Source organism: Sphaerodactylus townsendi, linkage group LG09 (assembly GCF_021028975.2).
Source record: "Sphaerodactylus townsendi isolate TG3544 linkage group LG09, MPM_Stown_v2.3, whole genome shotgun sequence".
Classification (NCBI taxonomy): domain Eukaryota; kingdom Metazoa; phylum Chordata; class Lepidosauria; order Squamata; family Sphaerodactylidae; genus Sphaerodactylus; species Sphaerodactylus townsendi.
The window spans coordinates 23,565,298-23,586,333 of NC_059433.1; the positions used below are offsets into that span (position 1 = coordinate 23,565,298).

The 21,036-nt window shown below is 45.8% G+C and overlaps 1 protein-coding gene across 1 annotated transcript in view; it reads left to right on the forward strand.

Annotated features, from left to right (window-relative positions):
* Positions 1 to 21,036, forward strand: part of F13A1 (coagulation factor XIII A chain) — a 114,101-nt gene that overhangs the window by 40,642 nt on the left and 52,423 nt on the right. The window contains exons 4-6 of the mRNA XM_048508500.1: positions 7,081 to 7,332; positions 10,136 to 10,254; positions 18,541 to 18,648. Of these exons, the coding sequence (XP_048364457.1) occupies positions 7,081 to 7,332; positions 10,136 to 10,254; positions 18,541 to 18,648 (479 nt within the window). The remainder of the gene's footprint in view (positions 1 to 7,080; positions 7,333 to 10,135; positions 10,255 to 18,540; positions 18,649 to 21,036) is intronic.

A 21,036-nucleotide genomic window follows, 5' to 3' on the forward strand; every position in this document is an offset into this window, starting at 1 on the left:
GGGGGGGTGGGGGGGGGGGGGGGTGGAGGGTGTGGGGGGTGGGGGGGGGGGGGGGGGGGGGGGGGGGGGGGCGGGGGGGTGGGGGGGGCGGGGGGGGGGGGGCGAGGAGGGGGGGGGGGGGGGGGGGGGGGGGGCGGGGGGGGGGGGGGGGGGGGGGGGGGGGGGGGCGGGAGGGGGGGGGGGGGGGCCGGGGGGCCGGGGGGGCGGGGGCGGGGGGGGGGGAAATGTTTGACTTTTTTGGCTTTGGCTTTTTTTGGCTTCATTCAAATGGTGTCTTTTTTCAGTGTGACACACTGGTGTGTGATCTATTGACTACGTCTCCCACACTTCTCTGCTTTCCTGAATTTTCTCCTTGTTGCCATTTTCTGAGCTCACTCAGTTCCCCTTCGCCTGTTTATTTGGCCTTTTCTTTAATGTACAGGGGGAAAATGGGTTTATTATACACACATCTGAAACATACCCCCCTTCCCCCAAATTTTGGGCACATTCATAATCTCTCGTTCAAAGGATCAGGTAATAGGTGATTTTAAAAACCTCTGGGACCCTGGAAAGTTACTTCCAATCAGAATAAGTCAGTACTGACCAGAATAGTAAAAGGCAGTATAAGGCTGCTTTGAGTGCTCGTACTCCAGATATCACCAAGGGAATTTGTATTTTGGTTAGCAGAAGTGAGTGTTTCACAAAACCCGAACTTGGCATCCAAGGTATTAGAAAGCTGTCATAACCTGTCAAGGAAAACATTTATCATCATTAATCACTAATGTGCTAGATGTTTTGGGGGTTATTTTTCTGTCTCTAGAATATAACTCTCTGCGGTGAGGTAAACTGTTCTCCAATAAAAGCCTACTGTTTGCCCAAACCTATTGATGATTGTAACTGTTCACTTCACTGCTTCCTCTGCATCAGTTTTCCTTTGCAAAAATCTCATAAAACTTTTTTTTATCCCCAATATGTTATGTTGAGCAGGGTGAAAAACACCCCAGTGCCAAAGTCCGTAGAATTCTGGGGTTATTTTAGAACCCAAGTGCCTTTTTATTTACATAACAAAAACAATAAATGGTGGTACTTTTGGGATATTGTTTACTACTGTGCAGGTAACAATATCCTAGGAGGGCCAAACTGTAGAGCTACTTCTGTAGGCATTCTGCCCCCCCCCAAGTGTAACGGGGTGGAATTTTCCCCATATCATTTTAATTATGCATCTGTTCTGTGCCGCTTGAATAGTAACCACTTCCCAGTTGCCATTTTAAATCCCCTAAAATGTTTCTAAAATATTTTCAACCCCACCCTTTACAATGACATATGTCTGCACTCATCCCATTTCCTGCCCCCCTTTTTTGAGTTCTGTCTTGAATCGATGCTTTAATCATTAACAACCTTGTACTGCATCCTGCACTCCTTGTATACTCGATGCTTCGAAGATTGGCCCACCAAAAATAAATGAACAGAGAAATGCTGCAAATAAACAGGCGAAGGGGAACTGAGTGAGCTCAGAAAATGGCAACAAGGAGAAAATTCAGGAAAGCAGAGAAGTGTGGGAGACGTAGTCAATAGATCACACATCAACTGAAAACATTTTCAAAATGTTTCAGCCAGAAAATCATTTTAAAATGTCGTGCTTCAAAATGCTGACATACCTTACATGGTTGGTATGAAATGGAGGGGAGGAGAACAATGTAAGCTTCTTTGGATCCCCATTTGGGAGGCTTTAGAAACAGTAATGAACAGTAAAACTCTAATAATAAAATCCACCAGTACAAATATAGTATACTACTAACAGCTCAAAGGAGACATCGCTTGGTTGGATTAAATAATAATAATAATAATAATAATAATAATAATAATAATAATAATAATAATAATAATAATAATAATAATAATAATAATAATAATAATAATAATAATAATAATAGTTATTGTTATTGTTATTGTTATTGTTATTGTTATTGTTATTGTTATTGTTAATTGGATTTAATATACCGCCCTATCCCAGAAGGGCTCAGGGCGGTGAACAGTTTAAAAGCATATATAAAACATACAATTTAAAACAATTATGTTCTAAAATAGCAACCCACAAAACCCATATACAACCCTCCCCAGAAAAAAGGAATGGGTCCCAGAGATGTTAGGGGCCCCTGTAGGCAAGGGGGGGGGGCAGAGGCACTATCAGCGGCTGGTCTCTCCAAAGGCCCGGTGGAATAGTTCTGTCTTACAGCCCCTGCAGAATTCTCCAAGGTCCCGCAGGGCCCGGACAGCTGGAGGAAGAGTGTTCCACCAGGCTGGCGCCAGAGCCGTAAAGGCCCTGGCTCGTGTGGAGGCCAGCTGCGTCATTGAGGGGCCAGGGATCTCCAGTAGATTGGCCTCTGCTGAGCGCAGAGGTCGAGCCGGGACATATGGGGTAATGCGGTCCCATTCTAAGCTGAAAAGAATTCCCTCCTAAGCTGAAAAGAAAAGAGGACACATTCTTCTAAGCACTGTGAAAGAGAAGTCTAGGGGTCTGGAGCAGAGGCGTATTGGGGGAAATGGTTCCCGGGGACAACACCTGCCCAGGGCGTTCCCCAGCCCCCTGGCACTTGGGGCTTGGGGGCAGGGGTGGCTCAGACAGACACCACACCAGTAGGCTGGCTCCTGGGCCAGCCTGCTGCCATGTCACCTGTCAGAGCCACCCCCAAGTCCCCCTGGCCTCCCTACCCTGCACAGGTCCTCAGATGGGCACCAAGGCAGCAGGCCGGCTCCTCCGAGCTGACTCAGCTCTTCTGAGCCGGGTCGGTGCGGGGGAGGAAGGGGTGGGGGCAATACTGTGCCCCCCACCATTGCACCTGGGAACAGTTGACCCCCCCTGTCCCCATTGCAGATATGCCACTGCTCTGGAGCCATTACTGAGGGCCAAAGAAACATCACCGCCCCACCCCATTTTGCCAGATCTTGTCTGCCCACCGACTTGATGAGGATTGGTGGGCATCAGCGACAATTACCAAGAGTTTGCTCTCTATTAGCAGGCACTTGATAGACCTGGTGGTTTGTCAGAAAAGCAGAAGTCTTCAGTTGCTGAGTGGCTGAAGTAGAGGAAGAAGTGGGAGATCACATGAGGTTTTCAAGGTTCATTCTGTCACAACAAATTGGTTTGTTTTTATATCTGACTATGAATGCTACCTAGGACTTAACTTTTAGCATTCTTAGACTAATTGTACCTGCATTTTGCATCTGTTGCACTGGCCAGATATGTGTACCTTTCCGATGGATAATTAGGGCACCAGAAAAGAAAAAAAAAGAGTTTTAGATGCGGGGCTTAAAAATAGTAGTGTACACCTTCCCTCTGAAAATGACACATCTATCTTTTTCACATCTTCCAGTTCAGCAAGATGCTCTTCTCTTGACATTTCAGTTTCTCTCAAAGATGGGCTCTGAGTTTGGTTTGCTGTTCTACTGTAGCAAAACTGAAAGCAAGAACCGATTGTAAAGAGAGAGGATAGGTCAACTCTGGCAATAGTTCAAAAGAAGGTAGCTGCATTTAACCTACAGAGCCCAATTGTTAGCAGCCAATAGATTCTCCTCTTGGTTGCTTCTTTAGTGCATATTTCTAGACCCTTTGAAGGCCAAATTTTGAAATGTCCTATAGTTTATCTTTCCAAAGTTGTTATTGATTTGACTCCTTCCTCCCTTTCTGCTTCTTTTGAAGTTGTTTCTTCTGTTGTATGACCCAGATATTCTAGGTAATATGGAAGGTTTCTTGGGTTATGTATATGGCATCAGACAAATTGGCAAAGATGTATAAAAATGTTTTAAGCAGTAGAAGAAGAAGAGTTTGGATTTAACCCCCCCTTCTCTCCTGTAAGGAGTCTCAAATCTCCTTTCCCTTCCCCCCCAAAACAAACACCCTGTGAGGTGGGTGGGGCTGAGAGAGCTCTGAAGAACTGTGACTCGCCCAAGGTCACCCAGCTGGCGTGTGTTGGCGTGCACAAGCTAATCTAGTTCTCCAGATAAACCACCACAGCTCAAGTGGCAGAGTGGGGAATCAAACCTGGTTTTCCAGATTAGAGTGCACCTGCTCTTAACCACTATGCCACTGCCGCTTCTGGAAATCTATCAAGAAGTGAAGTGTTATCATTTATGGTGGACTTGTGAAAAACTAAGGTTAACACATTAAATTTTGAAGTTTAATACATTCAACAGTTCAAATGATCTTAAAGATAAATATACTAATGAACCCCAAACACTAGATAGATCTCTAGAAAGAAAACATGAAAGTTTGTTTTTATAAATGACAGCAGCTACAAGAATTCTATATGTTCAAAAATGAAAACCTCCAGCTATACCTACAACTGAAGAATAATGGGTGAAGCCAGAGGTGTAGCTCCGGGGGGAGGGGGGGTTTCGCGACGCACCGGGTGCGCACCCCTGTGGGGGTGTGGTGAGGGCATTCCAGGGGCATGGTGGGGGCGGGACAGGGCGGGACAGGTGCGGAGGATGCACTGGTGCACTGGGCGTTTCCCCCCCTTGCTATGCCTCTGGGTGAAGCTATTAGAATTGGCGGCGATGGTCAAACTCACTTTATTATCTAAAGAAAAGAATTTAGTTACATTCTTGAACTGTTGGAAACCCTTGACAGATTATTTGGATAAAACAAAAAATTAATTGATGATTAGTGGTTCTGATTGTTAAAATAAGATTGGATAGAGAAAAGTGTGATATTCATCTGTAGTAACTTTAAAGAACTAGTTTTTCTCATGTTGTTAAAGAGCAAGTGTAATATTTTTGGTGTTAATACTTGGTTAGTACTTGGCAGATGAAATTGGGTGTCCTTATGGCAAATATATGGTACATTTGGGTGGTTTTCCTTTGTTTCTTTTGTGTTGTCGTGCTTTTAAAGTACTAATACAGTACTTGAGTTACGATATTGAAGTCCTTAAGGTTCAAAATGCATTGGTCAAGATTGAAAGAAATGCACTGAATGTTGATTAGAACTATATTAAGGAGGGCAAGCTTAAGGTTTTGTTGGGGCCTGATCTAACCTTTAGATCCTACTTTGGATATCAAGTGTTGCTGTCCCCCGGTACCCACTCTCTCACACATGCATTCAGAATCCAGTTTCCATGGTCAAAGCTGAATTGCAAAAGTCAAGCTCAAAAGTTCCAACACTCGCAGTGATGTCCAGAGATTCAGGCCAAGGTCAAGACAGAGCAAACAATTCAAAGGAGGTCAACACCAATTGAACATGTTGCTTCCACACAGCTATGCTTTTTGAAGATAAGGCTACTCAGGCTACTCTTTTGAAGATAAGGCTACTCAGAAGGTCTGTGACATTGTGCACCTGCTGGGTGCCTCAGACCTACTTCTGCAAATATTCCTCCTCACTGTCCAAGCAGGGCCTGAGTTGGGCTGCCAGGTGTGCATTTTGTTTTCTGTCCTGTAGGGCCCTGTGTGTTCTCTTTCTCCTCTGTTTCTGTGGCTCTGGGGATGAGGGAGATAATCAGGCTGCCATCTGGCTTTCCATCACTAATGCAGAGCTGGAGGGCTGCAAAGTCATTGCGCTGGTATCTGGCCGTAGGTTCATGACTGGCTCCACAGGGGCTGCTTCTCCTCATGTCACTTCTGCTATTGGCTTTGACAGGAGCCAGGGCTTCCTTCTGACATCATCATCAGAGGAGTTGTCAATGCCTTCAGGACCCGGCTGGTTCATGACATCAAGGCTCAGTCCCTCAACTTTTGTTTTTGAATGATAACCATCTCCTAACACAGTGATGGCGAACCTTTTCGAGACCGAGTGCCCAAATTGCAACCCAAAACACACTTGTTTATCGTAAAGTGCCAACACGGCAATTTAACCTGAATACTGAGGTTTTAGTTTAGAAAAAACAGCTGGCTCCAAGGCGTGTGTTACTCGGGAGTAAGCTTGGTGGTAGTCAGTGTTTTTGCTTTGAAGCAACTGTGCAACTCTTCCAATGGGTGAATCACGACCCTAGGAGGGTTTACTCAGAAGCAAGCCCCATTGCTAGCAACCGAGCTTGCTCCCAGGTAAAGGATCACACTTTAGTTCTTCGCATGAAAATCAGTGGGGTTTAACAGTGCTTATCAGGGTTACCTACACTGCTTCCCCAAAACTAGGTCTTGGGTATAATGCTAATAATCGAGCCCAGCGGCTCAGGCCAGCCTAGATGTGTTTGGGGGATTGGGGGCAACTCTGTTTGCACATGCCCACAGAGAGGGCTCTGAGTGCCACCTCTGGCACCCGTGCCATAGGTTCGCCACCACTGTCTTAACACAATGTGGGATTCTTAAATACAAAGTTTTATTGTTCTGTCCTTCTTAAAAGCTACTGCTCTACTTCCTTTCTTTCCTCTCCCTTTCTACTTTCAGTATTGAGGACTGTAGGAGCGCCCAACAAGGCCTCTCTATTAGGACATGTTTCTAAACAACAACAGTGAAACAAAGTACACTATTTTAAATGCAACACTATCCTACTGGAAAATTTTGATTTGCAAACCTCTTCACCTGTCTACCCATAAGGAAGGGCTGATGGCCAGGGTACCATCACTGCAGCAAACTACACACCAAATGACATTCCTTTATCATATGATGTGATTATGTAAAAGAGATTGAAATTGTTGAACGGGTCAGGGCATGTGAGCAATTCAATTAATGGAAGTTCTGGTTTAGGGTGTGTTTTGTCCACCTGAACTCTAGGGGGAGTTGTAGAATTCAACAAGCTGTCAACAAGCTGTCCAGAGCTTGTTGGATTCTTGTTTTATCATGTCTCTTGTTGAACGTCCTCTCTGCCTGAAGGTTTTTCTGCTATTGAAAGACCTACATTGACTATCGCTTCTTGTGATCCAGTTGTTGCAGTAAACATTATATAGCCTGCAACTCTACAGGTTGGTATGAAGGTGGGAAGCTAATTGTTCAGAAGGACAGAGACTGGGATTAGGTGGTCTTTCTGTGACTCCTAACTCTATGTTGCTTTTATTCCCATTCTGTGTGAACAGCAATAAATTCTACCGAGATGAGATAAAATATATTGAGCAGTTGTTTATTCACTCAGTTGCACTCATTCATGTTTCCTTCCTCTTTCCTCTGCTGCAGGGCGATATCCCCAACCAAATAAAGGCACATACATTCAGATCCCTTTGGTTACAGAGCTGGAAAGTGGGAAATGGGGAGCTAAGGTCACCCACAGTCAAAACAACTCTGTCAGCGTGACCATCTCATCAGCACCAAACTGCATTGTGGGAAAATTCCGCATGTATATCGCTGTCCTGACTCCATATGGCATTCTTAGGACAAGAAGAAATCCAGCTACAGATACATACATACTTTTCAACCCCTGGTGTGCAGGTAAGGCACATGCAACCTTTTGGTATTATCTAATCTGAATTTCACAATGGTGACAATCATGACCGACTTTAAGCCAATTGGACCCATTGCTCCCAATTGCGTTCTCTGCCTAAGGGGACCCCACACTATGGTAATCTACTATAGTCTTGTTAAGTTTTACAGAGGTTTTACAGAGAACACCAACAATTGTAATGTCCTTCTAAATTCTTTAAAAGTCAGTCATGTTTGTTTATACTGTTTATATTTTGATTTTGTTTTTACTGTACTTGAATTAAATAATATATTAATATGTTGATTTTGCATGCCACTTTCACATGTAAAATGGTCAACTGGTTTTTTTGCGGAGAAAAAAGCAAGGACGATAACTTTTTCATAATAAAAGGCAATAGTAATATGACTCATTTATAATTTATTAATGTTACGTGATTTTTAGAAACGCCTCCAAAAAGATAATTTGTTTCCAACAATGCTGTTCACTTACTTTTAAAAAAAATTCTAAAGAAAAAATAAAATTAATATTTTTAATCAATCGTTTTACAGTTACTAAAACAAGTGATTCTATAACTATGAACTTTTCAGAGGTGATCTACACTTTTTTTTTGGTTTACTTGTAGGCTTACATGTATGCAATTTTATATCCATATGTAGCTTAGATCTGTTTGGTCCATTAACTCACATGCACTTTTAAGCACACATTTTGATTGCTTTCCATTCTACCATAAAGATAAAAAGTCTATAATAGACTTTGCTTATATCTCTATGATTCTATAGACCTTGGCTGTGAACTTGGGGTCCCACTGAAAATGTTCCCAGTTGGGCCCCACAGCTCCTAAGGGCGGCCCTGGGGACAGTTCTTGCTGATAGGCTTATTGCTGCAGCAGTAGTTAGTTTTTTTTAATTTGATATTTAATTTATATACCGCCCTCCCCCGAAGGGCTCAGGGTGGTGCACATCATAATACATCAACAATACATGATAATACAACAAAAATAAACAGTAACAATATCAATTGCACAAGCCCCACAGGAGACAACAGTTCAGTAAAGGCTTAATCATTATATATCAGGTTAACAAATCAATAACAATTAGTAATTAATAACAAGTATCAACATACTATTTCATACAACAGCAGCATAATAATAACATAGGCATAATAGCATAATATGCCAAACCATATAACAATAATACAATAACAATATTGAGATAATGTCCTAGCAATGATTAATACAGTAATCCAAAAGTAATTCAAATAATCCAAAAGTAATACAGTAATCCAAAAGATTAATACAGTAATGCAAAAGTCAACAGGACTTCGTCCTAGTGGATTTCCCTGCTCTGTCTCTTGTAGCAGCCACTCCCCATTGCACCATAGAGAATTATTTGGGGTGTTTTAAAAATCTTTAGATTTTAGCATTATAGTTATACTGATAGATTGCTGTAGTTTTATAGTGCTATACTGCTATGTTAGTTACCAATGCTCTCCCTCCCAAACCTCCAATGGCATGGGAAGGAAAGCTGCAGAGGAAGTGTTCAGATTTAAACCCTGCCTTTCTCTCCTGTAAGTAGTTTAAAGTGTCTTACCAACTCTTTTTCCCTTCCTCTCCCCACAACAGACACCTTGTGAGCAGTGGTGAGATCCAACAATTTTAGTAACAGGTTCCCATGGTGGTGGGATTCAAACTGTGGCGTAGCGCCAATGGGGCTGGGTGGGGCACGATGGGGGCGTGGCCGGGCATTCCAGGGGCAGGGCATTCCTGGACGGGGCTGTGGCAAGGGGCCTTAGCCGCTGCGCCGGTCCTTGGGCGGGAAACCAATGCACACAGGCGCAGGCTGCCACGCACACCGGTGCACCTCCTGCTAGACTGCTTCAAGTTCTGCGCGCTACTGCTGAGAGGAGGGGTGTAACGAAAGCAAAAATCACGTGGCAAAATCACCAATTAGTAACCCCCTCTCGGTACACACAAATAATTAGTAACCTACTCTCGGGAACCTGTGAGAACCTGCTGGATCCCACCTCTGCTTGTGAGGTAGGTGGGGCTGAGAGAGTTCCACCAGTCTTTATGTGTAGAAGTGGGGAAGCAAACTCCACCTTGAGTTGCTTGTCTGTGAGTATTTTGCTGCTGTTGCTATTCACCAGTGTAAGCTTCAAAGACCAGTAGTGGTCCTTCCTTGCCAAAGCACTAGAATGGGCACAGGCCCTCTTTGATGATCAGGAAAGAACCAACCTGCCCTCTTAAAGTTCCCCTAGCCCCTTTCCTGGTGTCAAGTCTTCTTTCCCACAGAAAAGGAAGCAAAAGGCTCCTTAAAAGCTTGCCTTACATATACAAATGGAAGGATACCCTCCAGTTTAGTTCCCCAGCCAATTTTTAAAGCTCAGCACAGGTTTTGTCTTTAAATCTTTTGACATTTAGCTGCTCTTCATACCCTAAAGAAGTCCGAAATTGTTCTTTGATCTGCGATGCAGATGCCTAATTGCATCACTGTGCTCAGACTTTTCAGCTTAGCTGTGCAGAATCATAAAATGCTTGATAAGAGGTGACATTTTAATCATGCTTTACAGATCCTGCTCAAAATAGTTAGGAGTCGCCATCCTTTCTTTTCTTTTTGATTTTAACGTTGAAGAATGCCTGGCTTCCAATTGCAGAGATTGTGTAAGGAGAGAGGGTATCCTACTGCTATGCAAGATGAACAAAAAAACATCCTTTTCATTATCGTTGCATCGTTCTGCAGTATTAAAACCTGACATCCATTATAAGCCAAGCGCTTTTATTAACCAGACTTTATCAACAAATTCCTGATGCAGAGGATGCTGTGTTTCTGGATGATGAACGGGAACGACAAGAGTATGTCCTGAATGACCTTGGAGTTATTTTCTATGGAGATCCTGACAATATTAGATCCAGGAGCTGGAATTATGGTCAGGTGAGTCCTTCCAAATGCAACAGCTCTGTCTCAACCCTAAAACCATCTACACTGGGAACTGAAAACTATCACCCAGATGCATGGGGGGGGGGGGATGGCGCCCGGGGCAAAATGGCACCCGGACCTGCAGAATGGTGGGAACTACACTTCCCAGGCGACCTTGCAAGCTCCAGCTCCTGGGAGTGGGGCTCACAAGGTCTTCTGGGAAGTGTAATTCCCACCATTCTGCTTTTTGTACACCCAGAAATGTAATTCCCACCAGGCTTCTTTAAACTAACGTCAGTGTGTGTGGGGGGGGAAGTGGGGGGGTACAGAGGGGTGGGAGAAGGGAAGGGGTGATTTTTCACCCCCACATGACCCACTGGTGCAACGCCGGTGTATGGCGCATCCCCTATCCCCTTACAGCTCCGCCTCTGCTATCACCGAATATGGAGAACTGGGCTAGTCTAGTGCTTATAAACTACAACATTGTGTAGCTTTGTCTGAAGATTTGAAAAGCAGATATCTGAGCATGGACTTGGATGTTTGGCGACAACCATCAACCTAGTTGCTTAGGGGCTGTCCTGTTAAGGTTGACATGATTATCGAAGAATAAAGGGTTGCAAATTCTGACCCTGCATCTCATTCCTGGACCCTAGTGCACTAGGACAGTGGTGGCAAACCTATGGCACGGGTGCCAGAGGTGGCACTCAGAACCCTCTCTGTGGGCATGCGTGCACAGAGTTCGTCTTGTGGGGGGGGGGAATCGCCTTTCACACACACACACATCTAGGCTGGCCTGGGTCCCGGACTTGATGTGCGTGCACCTCAGCAAGCAGGGAGGACTTGGCTGGCGGGCCTGGTGCCTGTGCTCCAGGTGGCTGCTGCCTGGGGGGGTGGGTGGGGGAGTCAGCAGAGATGCTAGAGAGGCACAGAGCAGTGCATGTGGGACTTGCTGGAGGCTACAGCAGGCTGGCCCCTGCTCGGGGAGGTTATTCAGGTTAAATTGCTGCATTGGCACTTTGCAATAAATAAGTGGGTTTGGGGTTGCAATTTGGGCACTCGATCTCGAAAAGGTTTGCCATCACTGCACTAGGACCTCTTTACACACATTTTGCAGTGCTGGCCCAAGATAAATGAATGTGACAAGCTGCTGTTTGAAAACAGTGTGCCATATCCAAAACTTTTGTGCCTCGCTTCTCCGAGACTGAAGATGGCTTCCAAAATCAGTAGCAAAGAAATCAATAAAATAAAATAACCCAACATAGCATAAAATGAGAAGGGTCGGGTGGGGTGGGGTGGGGGGAAATCCCAAAATAATACAGTTCACGATCTCAGTGCACACTAAACATCCTTAATTTGTTTGGAAGAAAGAGGTTTTGCATCCTAATCTGAGCACGAAACAGATTTGAGTCTGTGAGCGGAACTGCTTTCCTAACTACTAAGCAATCCCAGCGAAATCTAGCTCCTCATTACAGATGAACTCTGCTCAGGTGCTGTCATTCATATACTTGCTGGTTCAATGTGTCAGCATCTCCTTCCTTTGCTCTCCCTTTCTTCTTCTTACCTTCTGTGGCCTTACCTTCAGAGGTGGGATCCAGCAGGTTCTCACAGGTTCCCGAGAGTAGGTTACTAATTATTCGTGTGTGCCAAGAGGGGGTTACTAATTGGTGATTTTGCCACATGATTTTTGCCTTAGTTACGCCCCTCCTCTCAGCAGTAGCGTGCAGAACTTGAAGCAGTCTAGCAGAAGGTGCACCGGCGTGCGTGGCAGCCTGCATGCATTCGTTTCCCACCCAAGAACCGGCGCAGTGGCTGAGTCCTTGCCACAGCCCTGCCCAGGAATGTCCCGCCCCAGAATTCCCGGCCACGCCCCTGTTGTGACCCACCCAGCCCCATTGGCGCTACACCACAGTTTGAATCCCACCACCATGGGAACCTGTTACTAAATTTTTTGGATCCCACCACTGCTTACCTTCCGTTGCTCTCCCTTTCTTCTTCCTACCTTCTGTGGCCTCTGGTAGCTACACAGGCCCTGGAAAATACAGGTGGTGGTCTATCAACACCTTACCTCTACTCTCGCATCAAGACTGAAAATTATGAGGCAAATAAATTGTTACCTTTTTCCCCCTCAGGCTCAGCCCCCTACTCCAGGGTTTTGATTGTATAATTAATAGCTGCGAATTACCATTGGGGTGTTCCTGACAATGTCCTGATTCTGATACTTAGCAGGACTGGGATGTTGCAGTGAGGCCTTCCTTCTGGCTCTTCCATATCCCTTATTGCTGCTGCCTTTTTGCTTCACCGTGTCAGGCTTACAGGGTATTCCAGATGATCAGAGGTGGGATCCAGCAGGTTCTCACAGGTTCCCGAGAGTAGGTTACTAATTATTTGTGTGTGCCGAGAGGGGGTTACTAATTGGTGATTTTGCCACATGATTTTTGCCTTAGTTACGCCCCTCCTCTCAGCAGCAGCGCGCAGAACTTGAAGCAGTCTAGCAGGAGGTGAACAGGCATGCGTGGCAGCCTGCGCCTGTGTGCATTCGTTTCCTGCCCAAGGACTGGCGCAGCGGCTGCGTCCTTGCCACAGCCCCACCCAGGAATGCCCTGCCCCCAGAATGCCCAGCCATGCCCCCATCATGCCCCGCCGAGCCCCATTGGCGCTACGCCACAGTTTGAATCCCACCACCATGGGAACCTGTTACTAAAATTTTTGGATCCCACCACTGCGAGATGATGCTGGATACCTGTTTGATTTCTGCATTGTAGGGCAGTCTCGGTCCATCTTGAAGTCTTCCCAGCCTTGGTGGTAGAGAAAAGAGGAAGCATCAGTAAGAAAAATGGCAAGGCTAATTCTTTTCTTTTAAGCGTGTTTGGTATTTGCTATGTTTCCTTCAGACATTTTCTTCAGAAAGTTATGGTATTTGTTGCCAGCCAGGTTGCACTGAAGCCCCTTCCACACATTCAGAATAATGCACATTTTGCTATTCCGCACAGTAAAATCCAACTTCAGTAAAATCCAACTTTTGACAAAGTTCCTCACCAGAGACTGTTGAGAAAACTCAGCAATGAAGGAATAAGAGGGGAAGTCCTCCTATGGATTAAAAACTGGTTGAGAAACAGGAAACAAAGAGTGGGTGTAAATGGGAAGTTCTCACAATGGAGAGATGTCGGGAGTGGTGTCCCCCAAGGATCCGTTTTGGGACCAGTGCTCTTTAACCTATTCATAAATGACCTGGAAGTAGGGGTGGGTAGCGTGGTGGCCAAGTTTGCAGATGATACCAAATTATGTAGGGTGGTGAGAACCACAAAGGATTGCGAAGAGCTCCAAGCGGACCTTGATAAATTAGGTGAGTGGGCTCAGAAATGGCAAATGCAGTTCAATGTAGCAAAATGTAAAGTGATGCACATAGGGGCAAAAAATCCAAACTTCACATACACGCTACAGGGGTCAGTGCTATCAGTCACAGACCAGGAAAGGGATTTAGGCGTCTTAGTTGATAGTTCCATGGGAATGTCAACTCAATGCATGGCAGCTGTAAAAAAGGCAAACTCTATGCTGGGGATCATTAGAAAAGGAATTGAGAATAAAACTGCAAAGATTGTCATGCCCTTATATAAAGCAGTGGTGCGACCGCACTTGGAGTACTGTGTCCAGTTCTGGTCGCCGCATCTCAAAAAGGATATTGAGGAGATAGAAAAAGTGCAGAGAAGGGCAACAAGGATGATTGAGGGACTGGAGCACCTTCCCTATGAGGAGAGGCTGCAGCGTTTGGGCCTCTTTAGTTTGGAGAGGAGGCGGCTGAGGGGGGATATGATTGAAGTCTACAAAATTATGCATGGGGTAGAAAATGTTGACAGAGAGAAATTTTTCTCTCTTTCTCACAATACTAGAACCAGGGGGCACTCATTGAAAATGCTGGGGGGGAAGAATTAGGACTAATAAAAGGAAACACTTCTTCACGCAACGTGTGATTGGTGTTTGGAATATGCTGCCACAGGAGGTGGTGATGGCCACTAACCTGGATAGCTTTAAAAGGGGCTTGGACAGATTTATGGAGGAGAAGTCGATTTATGGCTACCAATCTTGATCCTCCTTGATCTGAGATTGCAAATGCCTTAACAGACCAGGTGATCGGGAGCAACAGCCGCAGAAGGCCATTGCGTTCACATCCTACATGTGAGCTCCCCAAGGCACCTGGTGGGCCACTGCGAGTAGCAGAGAGCTGGACTAGATGGACTTTGGTCTGATCCAGCTGGCTTGTTCTTATGTTCTTATGTTCTTAACTTCAAAGTGCATTGAAAGTGGATTAAAAGCAGAGGTGGGATCCAGCAGGTTCTCACAGGTTCCCGAGAGTAGGTTACCAATTATTTGTGTGTGCCGAGAGGGGGTTACTAATTGGTGATTTTGCCATGAGATTTTTGCCTTCGTTACGCCCCTCCTCTCAGCAGCAGCGCGCAGAACTTGAAGCAGTCTAGCAGGAGGTGCACCGGCATGCGTGGCAGCCTGCGCCTGCGTATATTTGTTTCCCACCCAAGGACCGGCGCAGTCACTGCGTCCTTGCCACAGTCCCGTCCAGGAATGCCCCGCCACCAAAATGCCCAGCCACGCCCTGTCATGCCCCACCCAGCCTCATTGGCACTACGTCACAGTTTGAATCCCACCACCATGGGAACCTCTTACTAAATTTTTTGGATCCCACCACTGATTAAAAGTGCATTATTCTACATGTGTGGAAGGGGCCTGAGAGATTCACACATATATTTAAGTTTTCCCTTCTGCAGGAGATGACGCTTGCAGTTTCTCTCACCTCATTTTTTCCTTGGTTGTTCTTCCTCCCTTCCACTTGCTTTTGTGCTGCGTATGGGAGGAAACCAGATAACAGGAACTTCGAGTCATGTCATAGAGAAGCTGTAGTTATATCTGGGAATTTAGAAGTATAGCAGACATCTCCTGGTTGCAGACTGGCAACTCTGTATTGGCCACAGCCAGATGTAGATGTAGCACTGTTTTCTGAAGCTGATACAATCCTGAAGTCTCCTATATTTTTGTGACCATGTAAGTTTAATACATTATAAATATAGGCGGCAATAGTTTAGGTTCCAAGTCCACTTTTTTATTTATTGAACTCGCACCCTTTACACCTGTGCTGAGAAATCTGATTTACAGAGCAGTCCTAAGCAGAGTTAAATACTTTGAGGTTCACTGGCTTAGAAGGGTGTAACTCTGCTTCAGATTGTACTAGTAGACATAGAGGCTACAGCAAATTTGAGTAAGGCCAAGTTTGAGTTTTGGCCAACATCTACAGAATAACAGCTAGAGTCCTGCAAAAAAGGAAATTCACTCCAGATTCACACTATCTCTACACGACATTTATGTATAAATTTGTTTAGTAACCTAGTTGATACATAAAACACTTTTATATTGTCCTGCACCCGGGGCGGGGTCCCCGCTGGGACCCCGGCTGCCAACCCACCTTCCCCTGCCCGGCTGCTGGAATCACCGGCCTCACTCCCGTTCTCCGGGGAGTGGACCAACTGAGACATCCATCTCAGCCACAGGATGCCCCGGCCACCCAAAGGTGGCCCAGGGTCCGCAGAACGTTAGGCCAGGCGAGCAGGGAAGCCTCCCTGCCAGCCCCTCTCCTGACTACCTTTCCCTCGCTCCTGGTGCCGGGCCCTTTGGCTCGTCCACCACTCCTCCTCCTTTCCCCCTCCTTTTCCCCCCTTGGGGCGCTCTCCTTTCCGTCCCCCTCCTGGCTTTCCGCGTCCTCTCCCTGTTCTCCCCTGCCACGCACTCTCCCACTCCTTCCCTCCTTCCCGTCCTCCTCCCCGGTCCCAGGGGTTGAAAACCCCTCCCCTCCCCTCCCCTCCGCCTCCGCGCCCGCAGGCACCGCCTGTCATCAGCCCAAGAGGGCTCAGCTGTCTTCGTGTGCCCGGCGCCTCCCTCGCCCCGCAGCTGCGTCGGCCGGGCTCCTCGTCGTCGGCGCGGCGGCAGGGCTCGCCGACGCTCTGCCCCCTTGCCGGCTGACCGAGGTGATGTTCCCCGCCAGCGGAGCCTCCGCGCGCCCCGCCGGCCGGCAGAAGAGCGGGTTGAACCCCCGAGCCGGCGGGGCTGCGGTGGGGCTCCCCTCGTCTGGCGGGCTCCCGCGTCGTCGGGGAGGCGTCTGCTGCTTGCGGACCCGGGACCAAGGCCGGGGAGGGGGTCGCGGGTACCCCCGCTCCCGGACACATATATTGTTTTATTGTTGTATATGCTTTTATATTTGTATATTTTAATTACTGAGATCTTAGATTGTAGTGGCCTTTGGCTACGAACAATAAAGTGCATATTAACAGGTAAAATCCAGTCCAATAACTCCTTTGAGAACAACGAGATTGGGGGTGGGGGAGATAATGACCTTTTGACCATCAGAGTTCCCTTCATCCGATTCAAGTAGGAATGGAGATTTCTAAAAAGCTTATATCAAAAAAATGTCTTTGCTCCTCTGGAGTCTGTCTGTTCTACTGCAGTCCAACATAGCTGCTCTCTGAAACTAGCTGTAAAATAAAGATCTTGCATCAGATGAAGTAATGCCAGTCAACTCTTTCCTATAAAAGCTTGTGCCATAGTAAATTTGTTCATCTTGAAACTACTATGGGACTTTATTGTTCGTGCAACAGCCATCAAATATGCCACTTTCCCTAGATTTAGTGCTGAGCGATGGATTTAAATCCCAGCGGCAAAAGCGCCATTGCCAAAAGATCCATTTCCAGTGAGCTATTTTTGTGCTGGGGTTGTTTACAGGAGTGGACCAGTCCCTAGAATAAACATGCAGCTTTTTGAAATTATATTGTTTCAGGAAGCAACTCCTTTGGGAAGTGCTGACCTCCACTGTGAACTCAGGTTTGCCCTATAGGATTATAATGTATTATTTAGTAATGAGTTTCTGTTCTGTTCCCAAAAGGGGCAACAAAAGGTAATGCAATTATAAAGACAGAGCTAAAGGAAATGAATGATGATAAATGTACAGTCTTCAATCCAAGTGTGATTGTGTTACATAGTTCCGCATCAAGGCGCCATGTTAAATAATCAGTCATGTGGTTAACTTATTGTTGCTATTTTGACCATTAAGTGTTTTCAGAGTCGGCCTTTTGGCTAAGATCATGCTTAGAAGTTGAGCACGTTAGGAAAAGACTTTGTAGATGTTTGCTCCAGCCTGCAACAGAAATATAATTTTGTCATTTGTTTACCACCCATTAGAGAGGCTCATAATTGAATTCATGTGTCTCTGCCACCACCAGAGCGATTGTTTTCCAAGGCAGTGTCATTTTTTGGTTGCTATGCAATTTCTTCAGAGCAAATTGGACTGTATCACAGGGCAGGCTCTTTGATAATGAATTTGGCTCTGTTTCGTCCTCTGTTCTGCCCCCTATTTATTCCTGTCCTTGTTGTCACCGGATCCCAGCATTTAGAGAACTTTATTAGAGTTCATTCTCAAAGGAGACAGTTAAGTCACTTCTTGCTGATGCGGGTCTCACAAAGAGACACACTAAACCCTAGTCCAGCACTAACCAATAGAGCACCTAAGGTAACTTTGGCCAATTACACACCCACGTCTTATTCCACCCTTTGACAGCAGTAAATGTGCCTTTCATGCAGGGCAAGTAGTGTGTATTGCACACTGCCTTACTCCCTGCTTCTTCAACTTTTTTCTGGCTCAGTGCAGAAGCGATGCATTTCCTTGCAAATCACATTCTCCTGCCTTGGGTTTGTGTGGTGGCCATGATGACCTGTGGGTGTCCTGTGGCACATGCGCCCATTCTTACCCCCTCATATGACCTCTAGCATACTTTACCTAAAGTCTGCTGGCGGGGGTGGAGGGGAATACAAAGCTTATATCTTTCTGTCCCTAGTGGTACATCGGGGTGAGGCACGGAGTCAAATACAAGAGTGCCTAGGCCACAGGTGTCAAACTTGTGGCCCTCCAGATGTTACGGACTACAGTTCCCATCATCCCCTGCCAGCATCATGCACCAGTGGGAAGGATGGTGGTCAGGTGTGCCCCACTCTCTAGGCAAATCTTGGCTTCCAGATGTAAGTCCTCAGGATACCTTCAAAAATATTTAAGTTAAAATGTGAATAGAAGGATTCTGCCTTGAAACAGGATTACTGTGTACATGCAGAGGTGTGTGTGCGCGTGTGTGTTCAGGTTTAGATGTAGTGGTTTTTTAAGGCATTTGCTGCCAATGTTTTCTCTTTTGAGGAAATGTACATTCATGCCTTGTTTGAATCATTATTCTATTCCTCTTTTCACCCTTTATATAGTTTGAAGAAGGCATTTTGGATGCTTGCCTGTACCTGATGGACAGAGCAAAATTGGATCTGTCTGGCCGAGGAAATCCTGTCAAAATCAGCCGGGTTGGCTCTGCAGTGGTAAGGCAATAGAACTGTGCAAGAGGAGGACCCGATGGGATTTGCTGAGGGCATGTCATTTCTCCCCATTATTCATGTCTTCCTTCCCTCCCCGTGACAGTCTCTCCTCTTTACTTTACTCTTCATGGACATTCATCTCTAAAAGTGAGAAAGGTTGCTTCTGTTATTTTGGAATTATCCCAACCCCTACTGGGCTTGCAACCCTGTGTGCAAGGCAGAAAATCTATCAGGCCAAAATAATATGGGTCAGATTTTGATCATGAAGACTTTTGGCGATACAATACTGCAGTGATGGCGAACCTATGGCACGGGTGCCAGAGGTGGCACTCAGAGCCCTCTCTGTGGGCACTCTCACACAGAGTTCATTATGTGGGGGGTGGAAAATCACCCCCCCTACACACACACACACACATCTAGGCTGGCCTGGGCCACTGAACACAACGTGAGCACACCGTGGTGAGCAGGAAAAACTCAGCTGATGGGCCTGGTGTCTGTGCTCCGGGTGGCTGCTGCCCGAGGGGGGGGGGGGCGCAGAGGAGGCAGAGATGCTAGAGAGGCACAGAGCGGTGTGCACGGGACTTGCTGGAGGCTAGAGCAGGCTGGCCCCTGCTCAATCGGGTGGGGCGGAGGAAGAGGGAGCCAACCGTTTTTTTCTAAACTAAAACCTCAGCATTCAGGTTAAATTGCCGTGTTGGCACTTTGCGATAAATAAGTGGGGTTTGGGTTGCAATTTGGGCACTCGGTCTCAAAAAGGTTCGCCATCACTGCAATACTGAATTGAGATATCCACTGATATTGGGGTTAGAAAGATATAACTCTGTTTGGGATTGCTCTGTAGGTCTCCTAACCCATGGGGATCATGAAATAATGATGCTTTTAAAGAACACCCTCCAGTGGACATTCAGAGGCAAGCCTTGTCACCCTGCATAATAAGTCTGATCCAAGCTAGAATGTTAGCTTTTCCTTAGGCAATGTGAACTTGCGCTGAACTTGGAAAAAATGTTAATAATGTGGTATTGAATCCAGAAAACATCTAATGATGTTGCAGCATTTGCAGGATATTTTTACAGCTTTCCTCTCATTTCCCAAAACTGCCAGAATTTGGTTTGTGATTGGCTTTGGTGGCAAAGTTTGTACACATCAATGTCCTGTCTTGCTTGTGGAGAGCCTTTTTTGTTCCAGTCATACCTTCTACAGCAGCTGAAGGTCTAATCCTGAAACCCCTTTGGGTCTGCTGCCGAATCTGTATCTCATTCCATGCTAGGGGGTTCACAGTCGATTTTTCTAATTAGAAACCAGTAGTTAATCCGACCAAGAGCTTTTCAATGGGAGTTGTGATTTATCTGGTAACAACTTAGCGGCTCTGCATTAACATAATTAAAAGGTACAGGGCAAAGGAGCTTTACCACACAGTCTCTGCTGACTTGGTTCAGATTGCTGGGAGGAAAAATATTGCTAATAGCTATCTGTCCAATCGTTAGTCAGCAAAAGTCCCACTTCGTACAACCTTTCCTCAAGCAAACTTCTCAACAAGTAAAATAATTCTTGCTTTCATGATGGGCAATCCCTAGTGGTCCTATTTTTCTTCATATACCACTTACTCAGGAATAATTCTATTGAAAGGGTTACAAAAGGGTAAAATTGGAACAAATAAAAGAAGTTTGAAAATTTCTCTTCTAAAATAAGTCAGTGTTTTCTTTCTAGGATCTGTTCCTTTTTCAGTAAATAACTGACCATTTGGGGAGAATCGCACTGTTCTTCTGATGTGGTGGTAAAACTGGCAGAACTGAATTTTTGGTTAGGATGGTCACTCTCATGATCTCTAGAAGCCAGAAATATGTAACATTCACAAGAATGCTGGTTCTGGTGGGTTTTCCTGGCTGTGTGGCCGTGGTCTGGTGGATCTTGTTCCTGCATCTATGACTGGCATCTTCAGAGGAGTATCACAGAGCATCACAGAGGGAGTATCACACACTTGTGTAACAGACTTCCCTCTGTGATACACCTCTGAAGATGCCAGTCAGAGATGCCGGTGATATGTTAGGAACAAGATCCACCCGACCACGGCCACACAGCCCAGAAAATCCGCCAGAACCAGTTGAATCTGGCCGTGAAAGCCGGCAATACATTCACAAGAATGATTCTCAGCATTTGTATTCCCCTTTAATCAAATTAGAACATTCCACAAAATCTGAAAAATCATACACAGAGTTACACCCTTCCAAATTCACCCAATCATTGGATTTAGGAGGGTGTGATTCAGTTTAGGATGCACTCTAGCTCCCTAAACTCCAAACATGGAGCATGATATATCCATGGAATCCACAATCGTATACAATATAATAGTATTGAAGTGCCTTTAACATGGATATGATACATCTAAGATGT